Genomic DNA, 21961 nt, shown 5'->3' on the forward strand with positions numbered 1-21961 from the left:
CAAAATTGCACTAAAAACCCACAAATATTCACACAGATTGATGCGTTTCTGCAGTAATATGAGCACAAGGTGAATTATATAAATGAATCAGACATTTGGGTTCAGATCTACATAGAAGATCAAGTTTATTTAGGAACTACCTGCGTACAAAACATATTGCACATCAACCAACCAGACAATCCTTAAAAAAGAAACATTTACTGTAGTTGACCCAACAAAAACTCTTGGGATGTTACAACTGTCAGTAGTCCAAATCGTAGATGGATGTATGAAAACCTCTGGATATCACGTTTTAGTGTCAAGAAAAAGAAGAGTGTCTTTATTTTTTTAATATTTTTTTAAATACTGTACACTTTTTAAAAAATAAATAATCCAAATAAATCTTCCTCAGAGGAACAGTCGTGACCAGTTTCCAGCCAGCCAGTGTGGAAGAACCAAGAAAAGACCATCGTCGCTCTGCTTCGGTTTTCTGCATCATCTCAACACCGGATTAATCCAGTTGTTTTTTTTTTTTTTACAGTTTTCTGAAGTTCTCGGTGTCGTACTTGATCAAATAAAAGGTTGGGTAGTGAGATGTTCCCAGAAAACCAGCAACACAACGGCTTTCAGACTCGACTACAATCAGCTTTAAGAGTAAAAGGTTACGCTTCAGTGCAAACAAAACAACTCTTCTCATTTCTTTTCCAGATCTGCAGTAATAACATCTTTCCTATGATCCAAGTGGTTGCATATTAAAGAACAGGAAGCAGCTAAAAGTCAAAAAATCCTCCAGATACACTTAAAGGATCACCGAATCCCCCTCCCAACGACTTTGAGAGCAGAGACACCTGATTTGAAAAGAAGGCTCTGAAACCCCTCAGCATTTCGCACGCTGACTCACCCAGACTGGTTCCACTGGTGGCAGGAGACCCGGACTGGTTCCACTGGTGGCAGGTGACCCGGACTGGTTCCACTGGTGGCAGGTGAGGGGAGGAGGGATTCCAGATGGAGCGCAGAGCCAGGCAGCAACTTGTTGAGTCTACTCTCAAGGCACGACAGCTGATCACAAGTACGTCACACTTGGGTTTTTCAGCAAACCTTCTGCACTCTGCTCATGCAGAATATTGAACTTGATGCACAAAACGTCCCAAAAAGAAATGATTCGGCTACGTTCACCTGATAGAAGGCAGACTACGACATTATGAACCAGGAAAACAGGCTGCATCCACACCGCAGTATCTGATTAAAATCCCTGTCTGCATTATGTAAATACTGCATTTAGTCCGAGCTCTAAGATGAAGAGCGGACTAAAAGTACAGCTCTAAGTGTGTGTGTGTGTGTGTGACTATCTTTGGCAAGCTCATACTGGAAGAAGTATTGAAAAGTGAACAGAAGCAGAGACAAACATGTAAAGGTCAGGGTTCAGAGCGCTAAAAGGTTTGCTGCAGAACGGGTTTCAAATATTAAGTAAAAAAAAAACAAACAAAAAAGAACAAAACAAAACAGTGCTTGTTGTGTTTAGATGTTAACATTTGACGCCTCTATGCCGACATGGAGATCCAATCAAGTGTCGTCAATATTTGAAACCATTTCCTTTGCTGGGGTCTAACTAGGAGAGTCCGTTCATGACGGGTTGTGGGTTCGAGTCCCTGTTGTAGGCGGAGACGTTCGGGGCGGTGACGTCAGACACGTCGTCATTGGAGCCGTTGGTGGTTGCCGGAGCCGACTGTGGGCTGTGCTCAGCAATGACCTCCGCCTGACCCTGAAGACACAGAAACAAAAACACGATGAGGGAGAAACTGGAAAGTTTAAAGGAAGGAAAAAATCAGCTGGTCTCACAACTGAATATAGCTGCGTTTCCATTGACTGTGAAACTGCGGAAATTGAAATTACGGAAAATAGGCGTTATTTGATCAAATGTTTTTGCACTAGGATGAGGTGGATTTTCAGTCGTATTAAAACTGCAACTGAAAACTGGTGGAAACGATGAAGACGACGACAAGAGGTGGTGGAAAGATTCTGTTTTTTAATGACTTATCGCGCAGACAAACTTATTCACACATGATTTTAATTGCATTTCTTTTTGAATGCAAGAACCGCAATTGCGAAATTCCACTAATGTAGAAAAAACACAAGGTTCTGAGCACTTTTGTAATGAAAACGTAGCCATCAGGTGTGTCTCCATTGACCATAAAATTGTACAAATTAGAATTACAAAACTAAATTTGCTCAATGGAAAAATGGCAATTACGGAAAAAAAATCTATAAAAAGTTATTGCGCCGTTTTGGATGCATCAAAAATAGTTTATTTCGCAAAACTGCAACTAAAACAATCAGATGTTTCTACTGGCGGAAACAACAAAGAAGACGACAGGAAGTGGTAGGAAGATGATGATGCTGCATGTTTTTTAGTGACTTATCGCATTAACAACCTTATTCACAGATTTCTTATTTAATGGAAGAACCGCAATTGCTAAATTGTGGGTTTTTTGACATTAGCGGAATATCGACAAAGATTTGCGCACATTTATAATGGAAACGTAGCTATAAGGAGCGTTTCCATTACCCTTAAAACTGCGTAAATATGAATTACGACGATAAATTTGCTTAATGGAAACACCTCAACTTAAAAGAAAAACTTTTTGTGCCAATATCAGGTGGTTTTCTCGGCTGCATCAAAATTAGTGCATTTCGCAATGGAAAAACTTTTTTTACGTCGCGTTTGTAGTGGAAACGCAGCTGCTGTAGCGTTTACTGACCACTTCCTTGTTTTTCTTGGTATCCTTGGCGGTCATCTGTCTGCTCTGAGATTCAGCCCTGGATATGTAGTCGGCCACAGTCACTGCATTAACAACCGAACAAAAACCCTCTCAGGTTAATTAACCAAACACAAACTGGCTCCAGGTCTGAAGGAAAGCCGAGCAGGTCTGCTCTAAACGTTCAGCCTCGTGTTAATTCAATACCGATCAGGAAAAAACAGGCAACAGCAGCCGATTTATCACACCAACATCTCATTTGTTTACAGACTAACATAAAAATATTCATGTTTAAAACCACAAACTTGAGTGAATTTTTTCAACACAAAGTAGAAAATATTTATGAAACGGAGGGAAGATAATTAGCGATGAACCGATTTGTAAATTTGGGCCAACATTGGTATTGAATATTAATATTGCTGTTCTTATTGGTAATATCTTTACCAATATTGGTATGTTTCCATATCAATTCAATCAATACGACCACACAAGATGGAAAAAACAGTTTACTTATAGAACTGATACAAATATGTAAAAAAAAAAAAGAAGACAAACATCAGAGGTCGCGCTAATAAGTCTGTTGCAATGATTAATTAATCAATTAATCACATGATAAATTAAAATGAGCTTAGTAATTTCCATTCTGATAAGATTTTTTGAAGCAAAGTTTTGTTTAGAGACTTCATTGGTTTTAGCTGTCAAATTGTCAACATAACGGCTAAATATTAAATGTACGCCTGATATATAAAAGAAAATGGACGCAGTGCTTTGGTACTGATTGTAATCACTACGACAACTTGATAAAGTCAGGAAAAAAAGTGAGGTGAAAGGAAGTAGGTCAGTTATGCTAGCTTGACTATGACAACCTTAACATGTAGATGTGCTGCAGAATTCTGCGTTCTGGTTCAGTTAAAAAATAAAAAAGGCGACTTGAACACCAACTCACAGATAATCAGTGGAGCAGATATTTAAATGAGCTAATCAACGCTGCTTTTAGCTAAGCTAACACAGCGGTAGCTAATCTACACCAGCGATCACTTATTAATAATCACCAAATAAAGATCAAGCCTGAAAACCTAAAACTCTAACGGACTGAATGTTCTGTTCTTTGTGTGGGAAATGTTTGAGTGTTTTTGGTGTTGAATCCTGAAACATATTGTGGCGTTGTCAGTTTCTATGGCAACGACACAGAGGGCGAGAAAAACAAGAGTAAAAGTTGTTTTGTGTTGTTCACTGGTTATTTTTTCCTATGCTGTGGCGAACTGCACTGAATTAATACCTTTTATTTAGTTAATGGTATCGTTCTGCCGCTGCAGCGCGACTATGGACAACAGGTAAAAGAAATTTCCGGATGTAAACAACAGGTAAGGTAATTTTATTTATATAGCACATTTTCAGCAACAAGGCAACTCAAAGTGCAGAGGGCCCATAAGGACAAAGTGTTGTGTTCTGTTAGGAGCTGGAACATGCAACATTCATGCTAGTTAATTTGTGCTTCATTTAGTTCTCTGTTGCTGTCCCACAACCAAACGTGAGCGGCGGTGGAGGAGTGTGCAGCGACGCCTGCAGCTGCTGCGTTACCTGGCTGCCTCTCCTCAGGCAGGCGCATGCGGCGGCGGCGGCTGCGATTGCGACGCTGAGGTTTTGCTTCGGACAAATCTGGGAACGTTTGGTCATCACAAAGAAACGGATTGGTTGGTTCCTTTGTTATGCTTTGAGCCTGAATGCTAACAGCAGCTCTTTATCCTCTGACTCGGTAAAGGGAATCATGGAAAATTTGTGCTCCAAAGTAAATAAAAATGAAAAATACCTATTCCATTTTCGCTGACGGAGGCGTTGTCGGACTCGCTCATGCCATCTATCAGGGTGGCGTCCTCATCCGTCCTGCGTCGCCGGGAGCGACGGCGGCGGTTGGCGGGCAGGTTGGACTCGCTGGCGTCCGTGTCGGCCGTCTGGTCCGTCTCCGTGTTCGCCTCCAGGCTTCCGTAGGGGGGATTGTTCTCGTGATCCCTGGAGCCTGCACAAAACCACTCCAAAGTCACGGGCGTGGAAATTTTTTCCCACAGTACGACTGAAACATCATCAAACTTTGCCTTTTTTGGTTCATTTTTATTGTTTTCATTTTTAATTTCAATTTCTTTTTACCATCAATAGTGTTTGATATTTTGATACATGACCTTTGTTGTTTTATAGTGTTTATTTTATTGTTTCCATTTCTTGTTCAGTGACCTTAACTGCTTTGAAAGGCGCCTTCAAATAAAATGTATTATTATTCATTACTAATATACTGTATGATATAACTGACTGGTCTGAGAACAAAACACAAATTTAACAAAAATCCCCCAATTTCAGTAACTTTGTTTAGTGTATAAATGTAAGATATTCAATAAGTCATCAAGGCATTAGGAATAATGAACATTCATTACTTTGATTCAATCCAAATAAACTGAGTTCAGGTTAAGGACCTTCTTAAATGCTAACAAAAAGAAAAATCTCAAAACAAATTATTCTCACCAGGTTTTTTGACCTTTAGCAAATGTAAATAATTTTGGAAGTTTTAACTAATCTAAAACAAGAAAAGTTTAGCCTGTTTCAACGTCAGACAGTAAGAAAAAAATGTGTCTGTCTTTTTATTAAGTGTATCTGGTTTCAACTGTAAATAACATTTTCCAACTTGTTTTCATCAAATGTAAAATTCAAATTTATTATAAAACTGAGCAGTTTGAATATCAAGCACTTTCAAGGACCTAATTGAAATCTAAATTCAAGCGTTTTCAAGGATTTCAACCAGAATCCTGAAAGTCCCAGGCACCAAGTTATGATCTGATAGGGAGAGCTTCATTTTTTTTCTTATTTGAAAGTGAGTTGTACCAGAGTTGTATCCGTATCCTCCTCTTCCTCTGCCTCTTCCTCCTCCTCGGCCCCGGCCGGGTCCGGGCCTCCGGCGGCCGTCTCTCTGTGGGCGAGGGCCTCGCTCTCGCTCCCTGCAAATTTAAACAAAACCAAATGGAAACGATACGAGCGGAAACGTCGACTCCAGAGATCTGAGCGTCGCCTGGAGGTTGAAACGTTTCTGCAGCTTTTTAGTGATGAGAAAACTCAAAGCTCACCCGTCCAGGTCCTCTCCTGCCAGCGACCAATCACTGAGCTCGTCTTTACGCTCTGAATCCGTCTCAGAGGGATTCGAATGCTCCGAATTGCCGCCTGAATTTAAGACGATGCAGGAAAACAAGAATAAACAGCAGGGATCAAGATTAATGCTCATAAAATGTCATACCTTTCCTGAGTCAAAATCCCAGACTATTCTGTTGTTTTTCCAACTCAACTCAAAAATTTTAAATTACTTCATGATTATTTCAATAATCGATTAAAAGGCAGTATTATTTCCCTTTAATTGTACCATTTTATAGCACAATCAAGTAACTATGATAAATGCTACATAAAACTCTGGAAACAGCACTTAAGATGATCAGTTTCTCTATACTTATTGTAGATATATGTTTAAGTAAAAGGAACATTATTTTTTAGTCTTTGAACTACTGACAACATGTCTCTGAACTTCCAAGCAAAAATTAAGTATTTGCAGACCATGTGAAATGGTCAAAATAAGGAAAAAGATGCAGTGCTTTCAAACCTCAAACAATGCAGAGAAAACAATATTTATTTAGAAACAACTAAACCAACGTTTTAACTCAGGAAGAGGTCTGAAGTCAATATCTGGTGGAAAAAGCAGGAGGTTTTCAGTGGAGTTCAGTGGAGTGGGCTCTTCATTTTTTCCAGAGCTGTACATGAAATATGACTTAAAATAAAATTAACTTCCTGATTTGACATCTTGAAATTGGGTCTGTCTTTTAAAACCTCCTGCTCTTTCTGAAACTCCGCCCTCACGAAGTCATCACAACATCTATTAGCCCTTTAAAGTAGCAGTAGCTCCTGTAATGAGCTCAGCAGGTGTTTGCTAATTGCAGCTGGCTAGTCTGAAGGAGTTGAGTGGGTCAGGTCCATCCGGGGCGTTTTGCATATCTGAATGGTTGCCATGGAGATTCAAGGATTTCTCAAGCATGAATGAAAGAATCAAGGCAACACTCCAGGTTTGTTTTTGATGAGGTCAGTTTCACATAATACTGCCCCTTTAATCAGATTTATTGTTTCAGGCCTTGTTGTTAGGCTTTAAATATGAGGCTCACAAAAACTAAAACCTGTGAAGAAGAAGAACAGGAAGGGAAGGAAAGAAGACTAGATAGAGGAAGGATGGATAATCAGACAAACAGAATGGATGGATGTGTAGATGGACTGAAACTGAGAGAGAAATCCAACTTTTACAGAAAAGGACAGTTAAAGAAGTCTGGCAACAGAAACGTTTTCCATACATATCCAGATTTGGAAATAAAATATAAAGTTTTCCTGTGTAGAAGCCCTGAAGAAGTGAATTATTAAACACTTGCTGCAGGTGCGTACCGTATCCAGTGTTGTAGCTGTGGCCTCTCCGGCCGCGCCCCCTGCTGTTGTAGGAGCGGCTGCCGCGCAGCGAGGCCGACGACGCGTTGGCGCCGTTGTCTGCGTTATAGCCCCCGCCGCCTCTCTCTCCTCGCTCGCCCCGCTCCCGATCGACCGGCCGGTGACCTTGGGTGATCTGACGCAACTGCTCATCGATCTGCATCCGCTCCAGACGAAGCTGCTCAACCTCCTTACACAAAGAAAGTCAGAACGAGGACAAAAATGAGAAGATAAGAAGAGAAAGAGGGTGACTGGCTGACGCGCTGATGCTGTTTAAAACAGATGGAATAATAAGGCAAAGCTGACATTTTGAAGGTCATCACAGGATGTGCATGCAGAGACATCATACACACATCTACACTGCTTCCAGAGCACCTTGTCCTGTTTACACTGAATCTGGCTAGGCTTCTTCCCTGAGCATAATTCGCAATTTGCCTCAGCTCTTCCTCTAGCTGCTGGCCCTCCACAAGCAGCTCCACCATGGCCTACACACACACACACACACACACACATACACACACACACACACACACACACCGCAGCAAGAACGCAGACATGCAGACAGCACAGGACACACAGGACAAAGTGTGTGAGTAAAGCAGAGGACTAGCAGAAACACTATTAGAACAATATCAGATTCGCTATAGGGCTGCACAATTCTACACACATGCAGATAAGACGAAGAAGATGAATAAGTTTTATTTATGTAGCACTTTCTCAGTGCATTAATTCACATTAATTAAAAGAAAAACAACACAAGCACAATAAAAGAAAAACTACATTTTAAAATGTTCCAGTTGTTCCGGGTTGCTCAGTATTTTCTAAGTTTGTTTTATATTAGTAAAGTATAAAGGTAAATGTCGGTTCTCCATGTTTGATTCTTATTCTGAGTTGCTAAGTACTCCACAATTTATAAACTAACAGGAGTTTCTCCAGGTCTTGCTCCGATATTAAAATTATAAAGCCAAGTTATGATGTTGTTTATTACTGTGTCGACAATAGATTGTGATTAATATATTCTTTTTGTTGCTTTGCCTAAAAATACTTGAGATTTTCTGCAACTACTGCTAATTTTAGGTAGCGATTAATCAATTATTCTGAAGAGTCATCAATTAATCAGGAAAACTGGCAGATTCTGCAGATTTTTATACAATATTAAAAATGCATTTGCAGATGCAAATCAACAAATTAATTAAGTTCTAAATGAGAAAATGAACACTGTATTGCCAAAAATGCAATAACAGTGTTACTTTAGTGAACTATATATTATAGTAACTATAACAAAGGACACACAATATTTGTTATATTAACTATAACAAAAAATATATATATTTTTTGGAACAATTTTGGTTTAATTACTGCTCTGAATGTGTTGTTCTTTCATCAGTTGGCTTTTTCTCCAGTCTGTACACTTCAGTCAACGATTAATCAGTTTCAACAATCGATTAATCCGTTCAGCACCCGGACAGAACCCACACATGCATGAGGAGAACATGCAAACGCCATCAAGAAAAGCCCCCCGGCTGGGATTTGAACCCAGGACCTTCTCGTTGCTAGGCAACTGCAACACCCATCCAGCTAAGATTGCAATAATAAACACTGATGCTCTGGATGATGGCGTTCGATATGTGGTGCAGCTCTTCTCCATCAGATCTCAGCATGTTAGCAGAACAAACTGAAACGTTAAGCCAGTGAACATCAGTCAGGGTTCGTTCATGCAGAAGGAATGAGAATAAAAGATGGCTTACATTCAGGTAGGAGATGTGATACTCCAACAGGACCTGAACGTTGCCGATACTCTCCTTAGTACCGACAAACGTAAAGGGGACCATTCCCTGTGTCAACAAAACACAAACACCAAACACACACGTTAGTACGAACTGAGAGTGTGTGTGTAATCCAAGTCCATCGTTGTTTTAAATAATCCTCAGGAAGACTCTGGGTTAAAGGAAGTGATGTGGGAGTAGCATTCTTACTTCCTGTCTGGGTTGCTTGTTGTCGTTGTCTCCTTCTATTCGGACCCGGACCACACCAGACTTATCCACCATCTCCTGGATCACCTTCCCATTCTTACCAATCACTTTGCCTGCAGACAGGAACAGACGGAAAGCATGAAACTTTAAAAACATGCTTTTAGATCAAGGGAGAAAATACATTTACATAGATAAAAATGAATAAATATCAAAACAAAACAAAAAAACCTGCAGAATCTGTACACTTTTAAAATATGAGACAGAAAACTACAATCACAACTTTTACTCAGAGATATTTTGTGTATAATTGGCTTGATGTTGTAACCAAACTAAAACTCTGCATACCAACAAGATTCCTTGGCACCTGGACTGAATCCTCCACAAACTCCAGGAAGCTTCTGGCCTTCTTTACAGCTTCCTCCGTCTAAATTACAACACAAACATAATCTGGATTAAAAACCACAACAAATGATTTAAAAAAGAAAGGAGAAAAAAAGTCAGAAAAGTCTAGGAATATCTTAAAAATCAGGTAGAACAACTCTATTGGTCAGAACTAAGAGGCAGGTATTTGCATATTTCATTAAAAGCATAAAAAATCTACTGTTTTAGATAACATTAGATTAAAATCTTAAAACTATTTTAATATAAACAACGTAAACAACTACAAATAAAGGCAGGTAAAATACTGGATGTTTGAGAAATTATTGTGATAAACTATCATGTTGTTGTTTTGAGACCATTTACTGGCTAGAAGATCAATAAATTATAAATTCTAAGGAACATTCAACACTAGAACTGGAAGACATTTTAAATATCCCAACATAAATAAACAAAACAACAAATAAAATCAATTATGAAGTCTCTGTAAACAAAATGATCCTTAAAAAAAAGAAGCCAATTGAGACTAAAGCACTAGACTTGCATCTATTCTAAATTAACACTTGATCTGGAAGAGATTTTAAATATTCAAAATAAAAAAACACATAAATTGAATTATGAAGTCTGTGGAAGCTAAATTGCTGCTCATAAAAATGACTAGTTGAGACAAAATCACCAGATGAAGTCATCCAGTTTTTGGTAGAAAGTGAGAAAAGACAAACAATAAATCCTACAAATGGAAATAACTGGGCTTGTTTTATTTTATTAGCGATTAATTGATTTATTGCGACAGGCCTGGTTCCACCACCGTACCTCTCCATAAATCCTGAAGGTCCCGGTCTCTTCGTCCAACTCGATGGCGGTGACCCCTGGGAGCTTCCTGGCTTGCTGGATGTTGCTGCCGTGGCTGCCGATGGCCAGGCCCATCAGGTCCGTCCTCACGGTGAACTCCTGCTGGAAGGACGACACCAGCTGCCTGGAGGTCTAAACACCCAACGCAAGACTGGGAAATTAACTCAAAGTTGATCTGGGAGTCTTCTGTGACTGATGACTGGCTCCTGTAGTGACCTACTGACCTCCAGGTGCTTTGTGGCCTCCTGGTTGCGTGACATCAGCAGCAGCTTGGTTCTCAGGCTGCGCAGGTGCATGTCGCTCAGCAGAGACACGCGCTTCACTGTCGACTCATTGGTGGACTGCAACCAGAAACAGGAAATGTTCGCATCCAGAGAGAAGAACAGCTTTATGGCAGCAGCATGAAGATCCTCCTCGACCAGAGGAGAGCAGAGTATCAGCTGAGAGTAAAACTACTTCAACATATTTCTACTCAAGTAAAAGTAAAAAGTAGCCAAAATTACTCAAGCAGGAGTAAAAAGGTATTTGGTAAAAAATCTTCCAAGTACTGATTAACTGATCAAATTATTAAGTGGAAATTTCGGTATTTGAAGAACCAAAATGACAATAATTCATATAACAAAAAACCAACAAAATGAAAGTTTCTTTCAATAAAAACTGCAGTAACCTACTTTGTAACCCAGCATTTTTTAGTGTGTGATGCAATTATCAATCATTCAATATTCAAAAATTACCGTATTTTAAAGATCAAAATGATTCATTTAAGTAAAATAATTAAAAATAATAATATAATAAAAAATTTAAAATCAGTTTCTTTCAATAAAAATATTATAAAACTTTATAATGTGTTGAGTAAGAGTAGAGAAACTTCAAATAAAATTACTCAAGGAAAAATAAAAATATTCCAAAACGTTACTCAGATAAATGTACTCGAGTAACAGTAACTAGTTACTCTCCATGTCTGCAGATAATTAAGGTCAGGCAGCGTTACCACGATCAGCAGCTCGCTGCTCTCTGGGCAGAACGAGACTCGACAGGCTCCCACTGCTTTCTTGAAATCCTTGTGTGCGTTTTCATTCTGGCACCTGTAACACAGGAACACGACACACATTTCCATAATACAGCAACTAAAGATGCACCAACCCACTTTTTTCACTGCCAGTACCGATACCTGGGGTTTAGAGTCAGCTGACATGGATCCAATACAGACAAAAAACTGAATTACCTCAAAGGTACGGGTGTTTATCATAATAAACTTCTTATCATGATAGTAATTTTTATTTATTGTTGTCACGGAAAATTCCAGTTAATGTTGTTTAAAACCCCTCAAAATGTCTGGATTGTTAGTTTTTACCATTTCTGCCCTTTTTGTTCAATGAAAGCATCAATTAATACCAATAAATTTGAAAATATGATTAAATGAAGTTACGATTTGTAGTTTAATGGTCTAAATCACACTTATTTATGCGACTGGTGTCCTAAAGAAGCAAAAATACAAATAGGAATATTTTTCAAGCAGTTTTTGTGTTTGGGGGGATATATAATCTGTGACACCCAGTAACAAACAGAGTTACCAAAAACACTAGTAATAAATACTTCTTATGGTCACTTTTACAGGATTTCGTTGAATCCTGTTCAATGACAATAAATGCTATCTATCTATCTATCTATCTATCTATCTATCTATCTTTTATTGTTCTCACAATTCTACCACACAATACATCGACACCAACATCGATATCATTCATACCAAAGCACATCATTAGACTGCATAGATCAGGAACATTGTCACCAATAACTGATGTTGAATTTTTTTAAATATTTGGGTCGATGCAAATATTAATATGGCATCTGTAATGTCAACATGGATAATCTGTGGCACGCACGCGTCCTGTAGATCCTGAGGAACGGAGACAGTGCACTTGTGGAAGGAGTTCTTGGTAACGGCCTTGTTAGGGTTGACCAGCCGCAAACGCTCGAACGTTACAATCTCGTTGTAGGTGGCATCACAAGCGGCGTACTCGATCACATAGAACTGGGAACGGAGAACACAAACACAAGTAAATGAAGACTTTGGTCAATTTAAAACAAATAAATTAAACATTTGGTCAATTTAAAACAAATGAATGAAGAGTTTGGTAAACTTAGAACAAAGCGTAGAAACTTTCTGCAACATTAAGAAACTCACATCTCCCTTCATCATGCGGACTTTGGCCAGCCACCAGCCACAAGGCTCCTGTTCGTTGGCTCTGGAGAGAATCTGACAACAATAAACCAGATATGAGGAGGGCTGGATAGTAACTGGTTACATCTACTCAATAAACGTTTTTTGAAAAATGTACTTTTAGGAGTAGCCGCACTTTTTACTTTTACTTGAGTAATTTTATTACGAAGTATTTCTGCTCTTACTTGAGTCAAATGTCTGGATTTTCTACCCACTGAATAAAAAACAAACATGTTTTAACCAGAAATCCACCAGACACACACCTGCAGTTTCTGTTAAACTTTCACAAGTTTTCATTAAAGGAAACTAATTTGGAAGTGTTTTTTTTTTTTTAAATTTTGCCTGATTTTGATATTTTTTTTGTTATTTATGTGAATTAGTGTAAATTTCATCCTTAAAATACTAAAATTTCTATTCAACTTTATATTTTATTGTGTCTGATGATGTAATTTTTACATATTAAATGATTGATAATTTGATCAGTTACTCAGTACTTAAGTAAACTTTTTACCAAATACTTTTTTACTCGAGTAATTTCTTGGACAGATACTTTTTATTTTTACTTGAGTAAAAATATGTTGAAGTAGTGACGCTTTTATTTTTGGCCACTCTGCCCACCTCTGTTTATAAGAAGTATTGGGAGATTTTATTGATTAAACAAATTTCAGATTTTTGAAGATTTAATTTTTGGAAGAATACCACTGCATTCCTTGGGTTTCCGTAGCTCAGGCTGTCTCTGGAAACCTTTGTTCAAACTTTGCTAAAAACACAAGGTCAACACACCCACGGCGGCCATCTTGGTTTTACAGCTTCTATTTATTAAGACTTTGAATTCAGGCCAACTCTACGACAGAATATTAGCACCAGGCTAAGATTTTTTTGATTGTTTTAAATTGCGAGAATACACTGCAAAAACACAAAATCTTACCAAATAGTTTTGATGTAGTTTCTAGTGCAAATAATTTTGTTCACTTCAAAAAGTAAGACAAAATTAAATTAAATCGACTGTACAAACACTGAGTCTGTTTACATCAGATCCTGATCACTTTAGAAGCCTTTTACTCATTAAAGTGACACTTTTTCTAGTAAAACTTTATCTTTATTCTGCATATATATATATATATATGTATATATATATATATATACTGTATATCTGCTATATTCTTGTAATTAAAGAATTGTCTGTCCCTAATAATCCGTACTACAATTCACAGAAAGGATGACGGAAATAAAAGCCATTTTTTGAAAACATCTTTTTTTAGAAAAGGAAGCAAGCAAAATAAAAAGTTGATTAAGAGTCATCCATTTTATCTTTAATCCATGTCGCGCAGCTTTAGTAGTGATTCAGGAGAAAGGGGAACATGGACGAGGAGAACATGGCCTCACCTCCACCTCTTCTCCTTCTCCGATCTCCTTCTTGGCATCCGCAGGTGGAGGCAACCTGACGTCGCTGAAGGGCACCTGGCGTTCTGGCTGCCAGCTGAAACAGAACCGTCACACTTTACTAAAAACACAACTATTCTGTTTTTTATGTTTGCTTGTTCTACATAATAAAGAAAGAGACTTGCTTACTTGTTCTCAAAGGCAATGGTGAGAGAGTCATCGTGGATATCTTTGACAAAACCCTGCAGGACAAAAACAGGTGAATAAAAGCAGTTTTTATTAGCAAATTCCTAAAACCAAATAACTCACAATTATTTTGGTCACCGATTATTCTATCAATAATTAAGGCTTACGTGGCTAAATAAAAAAAATCTAAATATTAATTATCTGATTAACTGCCAGATTTTTCACTTGAGAATATTAGAAATATATTAAAAGATGCAAATAAACAAAATAATTAATAGGAAAATAAATATTTTATTCCCTAAAGTGCAATAACAGTATTTCTTTTAAGCATGCTTGATTATTTGTAACAAAGAAGCTAAAAATGTTGATTATGTCTCATAACAAATGAATAATTGGATAGAAAAAGGTGTTTAATAGAATAAATAAATATTTCACAGGATTTGAACCAGGTGAAGCTAAAATTCCACCTGAGGAGTTCTGGTCAGAGCACATTTACAAACAAAGAAGGTTTTTCATCTTAAATACAAATTATAAATATCTTTTGTACAGTTCTGGCTTAATTACTGCCCTTACTGTGTTGTTGTTTCACCAATTTGGCGTTTTTAGTCTGTGTGTACTCCAGTTAGCGATTAATCACTTCCTAAATTAGTTGACAATTATTTCAATAATTGATTAACTGCGATTAATAATTTCAGCCGTAATAAAAATGCATTTTTCTTGCTTTGATGCCTTTTACTAAAATATGGTTTTAATTGCAATAATCAAGAATTAATCACTTATGATACTACTACTAATAATTGCAAAAATATATTATTTAATTTTATTAATTTCTCAAATGTTTTCCTAAATCTTTGTTCTCTTTACCATTACACTCAGATGCTACGCTCTGCGGTTAGCATCTCAGCTACTAAATATAGGCATCAGATGTGCGCATTAAAATCCATCCAGCTGTCCAAATATATTTTTAACATGCAAAACATGACTGCCTTACACTGGAAACAGAGCAGCCTGCTAAATATTGCAGGACATCACCCTTACTGCGATGACAACTCAGTTTGTTTTTTTCTTCATTAATAAATTAGCATAGTGTAGCTCCAGCTAGCATGACGTCATACATGAGTCTGTCACGATTACAAATATTCCTGAACAATAAACTGTCCGGGAAATGATTGCAATAAATATAATATTGTTGTTTCTAGATACTTATTTTGACTACTATAGCAAGATAATGACATAATAATGCAAGAACATCCTCTCAAAAATTAATAAGCTTTAATTTCCAAAGAATACTGAAACTTAAATATCCAAAATAAACAAACAAAACAACAGACATAATAAATAAAATTGGTTTTTAAAGTATCAACAAAGCAAAATTGCCATTCAAAATATATAACTTTTTAGGTTCAGCGAGGGAAACATGAAAAACTGTAACTAGGACTTTTGTAAAATAAATTAAAAAAAAACATAAACCAACTATTTTGTAGCATTTTCCAAGATGGCGGTTTTTCAATAATATTAAATGGCTTAATGTTTACTTGTGCTTAATTAAACATTAAGTAAAATATTCAAACAAGAATGCAAATGTATTGCTCTTATTTTCATTTATCAGTAAAAGACTGATTTATTGCTTATTGTTGTCAGACAACAAATATTTTGATTCTGGGCCAACATTTTACACTGCAAGCAGAAATTACATTTGTGTATTTAAAATGGAGGCTAAACACTAAAACAAGATGTCAAATGTACACCAGTGTCCAGTTTCTAAAAAAATTATTATTTTAATAATTTAAATAGGTATCTTTTCACAGAAAATTAACCTGTCTCATAAAGAAAAAAGCATTTTGTAGGTCTGGCATTAAAAAATAAAACTGGCCAGAAAAACCTGATAGTTGAATCTCTCCTGTTGTGTACAACACACCTTAAAACTTATAAGTTTTTATTGATATGTTGAATATTTCCATTTCAAATAGTTAAATTAGTTTTTTTTTTTATTTTAAGTTGTGTATATATGCAGAAAAATTGCACTTTTAAATATAATCATACGGCAAAGACAAATGATTGCTGAATCTCTCCTGTTGTCTAGAATCCAACAATTTAAAACTTTGAAGAAAAATTTTTTTTAACTTTTATTAATATGTTGAATATTTAAGTTTCAAATAGCAGTTCAATTAATTTTTGATTTGATCTTGTGGTGTTCATATGCAGAAAAGCTTAAACATACCTTCAAAGTTTGATTCAAAGACACTACAATAACTTTCATACAAGTCATGTGACCATTTTCAGCAGAAACAAAACCCAAAACATTACCTCAACGCAATTTCATGTTAATGGTTACATATTCCGATAATGATTCAGTTAATGAGTCTGAAATATCTTTAGTTGAGTGGGTTACAGTGGAAAAAGCCTTGAGGAAAGTATGAATCAGACTGATCTAAGGCATGGAAGTGAAAGAAGAAACAAAAGGGAGGAGAAGGAAAGGAGAGCATGAGGGAAAACATGAGGGTATCACTTTGGGTCGGAGGTCCAGAAATAGCTTGGAAGTGTGCGGTATCAGCGAACCTGTGCTGGCATGCCAGCTGGTCGGGAGTGACAGGGAACAGCTGGCTCACACATGCACATAGCAAAGATAGCTGGGACGTGATCAAGTATCAAATAATAGACGGTGACAGAAAGTGGTAGTCTGTTCAAAAATTACTAAATCAAGCAACAGTAGCAGCTTGATTTTTAATTGAAAACCCAAAAATAAAAAACGTATTCAAGTCCTAACGCATATAAACACAGAAAAGGGGGATGAATGTTACCTGGATACCGTGTTTACTCAACATCTTCAGACGTCAACAGTTTGGCAGCTAGCAAGTGAGCTAGCTTTTAGCTAAGGAAGACAACGCTCAGAGTAAAACTAGACTGGGGGACGTCACTTTTATTTGTTTAATAATCAATACATCACAGAACAGACAATATTACTTCCTCGTAGTGTTTAACAAATGTCGTCAAAAAGTAATCAGACCTGCTAGCATCGTTAGCTTAGCCGGCTAATTTGTGCTAGCTCTGCGCTTGCTGTCTAATGATGGATCCAGAACCGGCCCGAACAACCACCCGCTGTACCTGATGTTTCAGCAGAACACGCAGTACTTGATAACGACGTGTTAAGTTTCCAGACGTGTTGTTTAGCCGGGATTTACCTTGTAATAAGCGCCGTTGGAGCCACGGACCTCCACCGCCAGTTCTTCCATATTGGACACGCAAAGGAAGCCGGGACGACAGGTGTTCCTTAACGCGTCGGGCTGAGGTTAAAAGCGGATGAGTTTCCGTTCTTCTGCTTTTTATGTTTACTTTTCACCCTCGGAGTTCAATAGTCAGTTCTACGTCGCTGTGAAATTATAGTCTGTGCTAAGTAGCAAAAGGAAAAGATGCGCATGCTCAAATTTAAACCAAAATAAGAAACTGCGCACGCGATGAAAAGTACAAAAACTCTTTCCTTTTTTAACTCAATTTATTGCCCGTCACCAAAAAAAAAAAAAAAAAAGATGATGCGTTTTATTTACACACCTCATAAAGTAAAATGATTCAAATTAAGTTTACAGTAAGGGTGCTCAAGGAGTGGCCTGGGGGCCGTTTGCAGCCGCTGGAGTGGATTTGTGCGGTCCTCCTAAGATTGGTTGAAGTTAGCCCTGCCAGCACATGTGGAGACTTTTTCATTTTAATTACGTTAGCATCATAACAGTGGAATTTGTCTTGTTCTTTCCTACCATTTTCAATTAAAAAATGTTGATGAAGCAGATGAATATCCTGCCATTCTTGGAAATGAGTATCAGAAAATTTGAACTTATTAATAACCCTACTAGCAAAATTAATAGAGATTAGAATGGAAATGTGCTTTATTGCCCCAAAACGAGGAAATTCCGATGTACCAAGTTAAAAGTGAATAGAAGCATGCATATTCACAAGTTGCTGGATAAAAACAAATATCTCTGCCACATCTTTTTAATAAATAATACTGTGCATAATATTGGTTTCAGAACTTTTTTACCCACGCTTTAAATATGCCAGGCCTATAGGGGGCAGTGTAGCACAAAACTAAAATCTATGCCAGACAGTCAGAAAGTTTCAAAACAATCGCAACTTCCTGTTAAGAATCGAAGCGCCAGGAGGTTCAGTTGTTTGGACAAATAGATAGCTTGAACTACTTTTAAATAATATATTACAATATAAAGTTATTAAAACACAAAATTATGTTGCTTGGAAATCATGTCAAAGGAAGTGTTTGGATATATTGGCACATTGTTTGTGGCAGACTGTACTGTGTCAGACCCTAAAACTCAGTTTTCTCTTATATACACATAAACAGAAACACAGTTTCCTCAAATCTCCACTTCATTTTCATAAATAATCATTTTAATGATATTTAACAGAGGGTCTGTGTGGATAAAAGACCAAAACACATAAAAATGTATTTGTTTTCCCAGATATGCTTCTTTTGCAGTTATGTTAAGTCAGTTTATGTATTTAAAGACAGATGATCCATATTAATTAAAACTACATCAGTTTACCTTGTAAATGTCACAGATTCAGCCTTAAAACCTAATTTCTATCTGCAGGACCTGGGAAAGAAGATGATTATAGCTTTTAAGATAATTTCAGAAATCTTATGCAGTATCTTAACAGTTATCTGATGGGGTAGTGGAGCCATATAAAGAAAATAAATAAATAAAAATACGGGAGTAAAGTCATGAAATTATGAGAATAAAGTTTTAGTATTACGGGAAAAACGCCAATACTACAACTTTATTCTCGTACTTTATTCTCATATGACTTTATTCATGTTTTTTGTGATTTTATTCTCATAATTTTGTGACTTTATTAATTTATTATTAATATTATGACTTTATTCTTGCATGACTTCATTTTTATATGACTTTATTTTAGTAATTTTATATATTTATTTTTGATTTTTTCTCAATATGTGGAATTTGTCTGACGTTTTGAAAACCAACCAGCTTTATTCTGCTGATCAGTATTTGGACAGATCTCACGTTCTCTTAGAGAAAACCTGAATTCAAAGCTCTAAATTGCTTCTCCTGGTGATGCTGCTGAAAGTGCCAGTCAGCTCATTGTCATGCTGAGTCGTGACATTTATCGTACAGTGAAGCATTTCTCTCGTGGTGAGAGTTAATTCTTCCAGAATGGAAGGTCACTGATGGGAGTACACATGTGAAAACAGTGACTGTATGAAGCATCCATCCAGAGCAACACAGGAAACCCTGCAAACATTCAAGCTAGGCTTTCCAGAAGCTAACAAATTACATACAATTATAAAACAGTTCAAAATTTACAGTCTAAACTTGAGGAATTATTACTGTTTCCTGTCAAGACATGAACACAAAAATGTTTCAAAATGCTTTTCATGCTCAATCAATCAAGTTTATTTGTATTTCAAATTTCAGCAACAAGGCAGATTGAAGCGCTTTGCCTCATAAAAACACAAAAATCAACAACTGAAGCCTTACGTTTTGCCTTCATTACACATCAAAATGTTGGTCAATGTTTCATTTATTATGTTTCAAAAGCAGCTCTAACCAGCTGGGTTTAGTCTACATTTAGAGGAACTCAGTGTTCTGGCTATTTTGCAGTTTTCTGGGAATTTGTTTCAGATTTGTGGAGCATAGAAGCTGAATGCTGCTTCTCCATGTTTGGTTCCTGAACCAGAAGACCTGAGAGGTCTGGAAGGTTGCTATGACAACAGCAGCAGGTCCTTAATGTATTGTGATGCTACGCTGTTCAGTGATTTATAAACTACCAACAGTATTTTAAAGTCTATTCTTTCAGAGGAAGGATGTTAGAACTGGGATGATGTGCTCTGACTTCCTGGTTTTAGTCAGAACTCCAGCAGCAGCGTTTTGGATCTTCTGATTGATTTTTTCAGGCAGACTTGTGAAGACACTGTTGCAGTAATCAAAGGGACTAAACACATGGAGGAGTTTCTCTAATGCTGAGACATTAGCCCTTTAATCTGGGAAATGTTCTTCAGGTGACAAAGACCGACTTTGTAACAGTTTTTAAGTGGCTCTGAATGTTCAGGTCAGAGTTCATCACTACACCCAGACATGCTGCTCTAAATGTGAGGAAATGAAGCACATTTTCTAAAAAGCCACATTTTGTAATAGTATGTGAATCAAACAGTAGTATTTATAGTATGCTACTATGTGCGATACCTTATATTTTGTTATAGATCTGATACTAAGTAAAAACAGGACAATATCACCGACAGATACTTTTTATTACTTTAGTTAGATGTATAATCAAACTTCTTACCTTTAGATGTTTTTGTGGTTTTTCCTTTTAATTATTTTGTTTACAAAGTTGGACAAAACTTATAGGTGTCTACAAAATACTTTAATAACATTAACATGATAAACAGAAACAATAGAACTAATTCTAAAAAAAAAAACAAATTTAAATGAACAAAGTGCAAAAAAAACCAACAACTTTGGCAACTGAGAAAAAAATGTTTTTTAGGTAGAATTAAAAACTACAATACAAAAATAAAATTGAAAGAATCTGAAACTAAAGTATCAATCTTACCTTGCTGGTATCAATCAGACATTGATAATGAATTGACATCAATACTTTGGATCAATACGTCTACTGACAATTTTATTTTTGACATTTTCTTTGTACATTCTTTTAACATCTTTGGCTGAAAGTTTAATTCTTTATGCACAGTTCGTGAGCGCCCTCCAGTGGTCAAATAGTAATATTGACAGGAAGATGGTTGAGGAGGAAGCAGGAGTACCCAGAGAAACCCCAGGCATGCACAAGGAGAACATGCAAACCTTTAAAAAAATACTTCATATATTTAATCCACACCCAATCAAAACAAAAAGTAGACACTAAACAGAAAGAAAGGTTTTTAAATCAGCCACTTTCACTGAAATCATTCACTAAAAGAGGACAAAGGTTGAAAAAACAAAACTTTTAATGAATTTATATTTTCCAGCAACATTTTCTCCCACAAACCCAAATCAGTTCAGCTTCTTAATGGTTTATTATGTTTTCATTATTTATTTAGATACATCTGCAGGTTGTGCAGCGGTGAGGAGAGAAGATGTTTCATAAATCTGTTAGAAACAGTGACTGTGACACCTAGTGGCCACCGGTTGGCCTTCTGCGGCGCCAGTGTGCATCAGCAGATGATGAATGAATGAACAGAGGCATAAATGATGTCAGCTTTATGAGGTTCCTGAAGTATTAAAGAAAACCCCAAAATATTTCCACCATTTATTCACATATATCTAACTAAAAATCAATTTGGCACCTAAGAGAAAATTGTAAACTGCAATTTTAAAGTCATATTTAAACCAAAATGATCAAATAAGAATTATTTTCTAATGCAATTACAACAATAAAAATATTTATTGTCAAACTGAAACATTACATAAAGCATCCGTGTGTCTTTATTTGTCAATAAAACTGTTTTATTTAAGCTTCTATTTAAATACACTTAATGCGACAACAAAAACCCTGAATATTGTTCAAATCCAGCAAACACCTGCATGTCGTACTTACAATATCTGCTGTTTATTTAAAAAAGGAAAAGTTTTGGTTAGATTTCTTTTGTGCAACACATTTGGGCTGTTTTTAAAATGTGATTATTAATAAATTGGATTTAGATTTGACTTCTTATTCAGTTTTTTTAAGGAAGAAAACATCCGGCTGTGTTTTACTGTTTTAGC

At 36.6% G+C, this 21961-nt stretch overlaps 1 protein-coding gene across 7 annotated transcripts; it reads right to left on the reverse strand.

Moving 5' to 3' along the window:
* Window positions 1-100: 100 nt before the first annotated feature.
* fxr1 (FMR1 autosomal homolog 1) lies at window positions 101-17607 on the reverse strand. 7 transcript variants are annotated; one of them, XM_028027027.1, is made up of 18 exons: window positions 17411-17607; window positions 14232-14284; window positions 14046-14139; window positions 12624-12695; window positions 12322-12470; window positions 11427-11520; window positions 10660-10776; window positions 10397-10567; window positions 9551-9629; window positions 9209-9318; window positions 8981-9073; window positions 7194-7419; window positions 5846-5939; window positions 5607-5719; window positions 4546-4752; window positions 4317-4394; window positions 2739-2821; window positions 101-1741 (listed from the first exon to the last, which is right to left on the reverse strand). In XM_028027027.1, exons 1-18 carry the CDS (start codon window positions 17459-17461, stop codon window positions 1589-1591), a joined length of 2037 nt encoding a protein of 678 aa, XP_027882828.1. In that variant the 5' UTR covers window positions 17462-17607; the 3' UTR covers window positions 101-1588. The 7 variants fall into 7 exon arrangements, with proteins under 7 accessions (XP_027882828.1, XP_027882827.1, XP_027882831.1 ...); XM_028027026.1 differs by having other exon boundaries at window positions 8981-9076; XM_028027030.1 differs by having other exon boundaries at window positions 8981-9067; window positions 17411-17606.
* Window positions 17608-21961: the final 4354 nt, after the last annotated feature.

This window comes from Xiphophorus couchianus, chromosome 9, assembly GCF_001444195.1.
Source record: "Xiphophorus couchianus chromosome 9, X_couchianus-1.0, whole genome shotgun sequence".
Taxonomy (NCBI): Eukaryota; Metazoa; Chordata; class Actinopteri; order Cyprinodontiformes; family Poeciliidae; genus Xiphophorus; species Xiphophorus couchianus.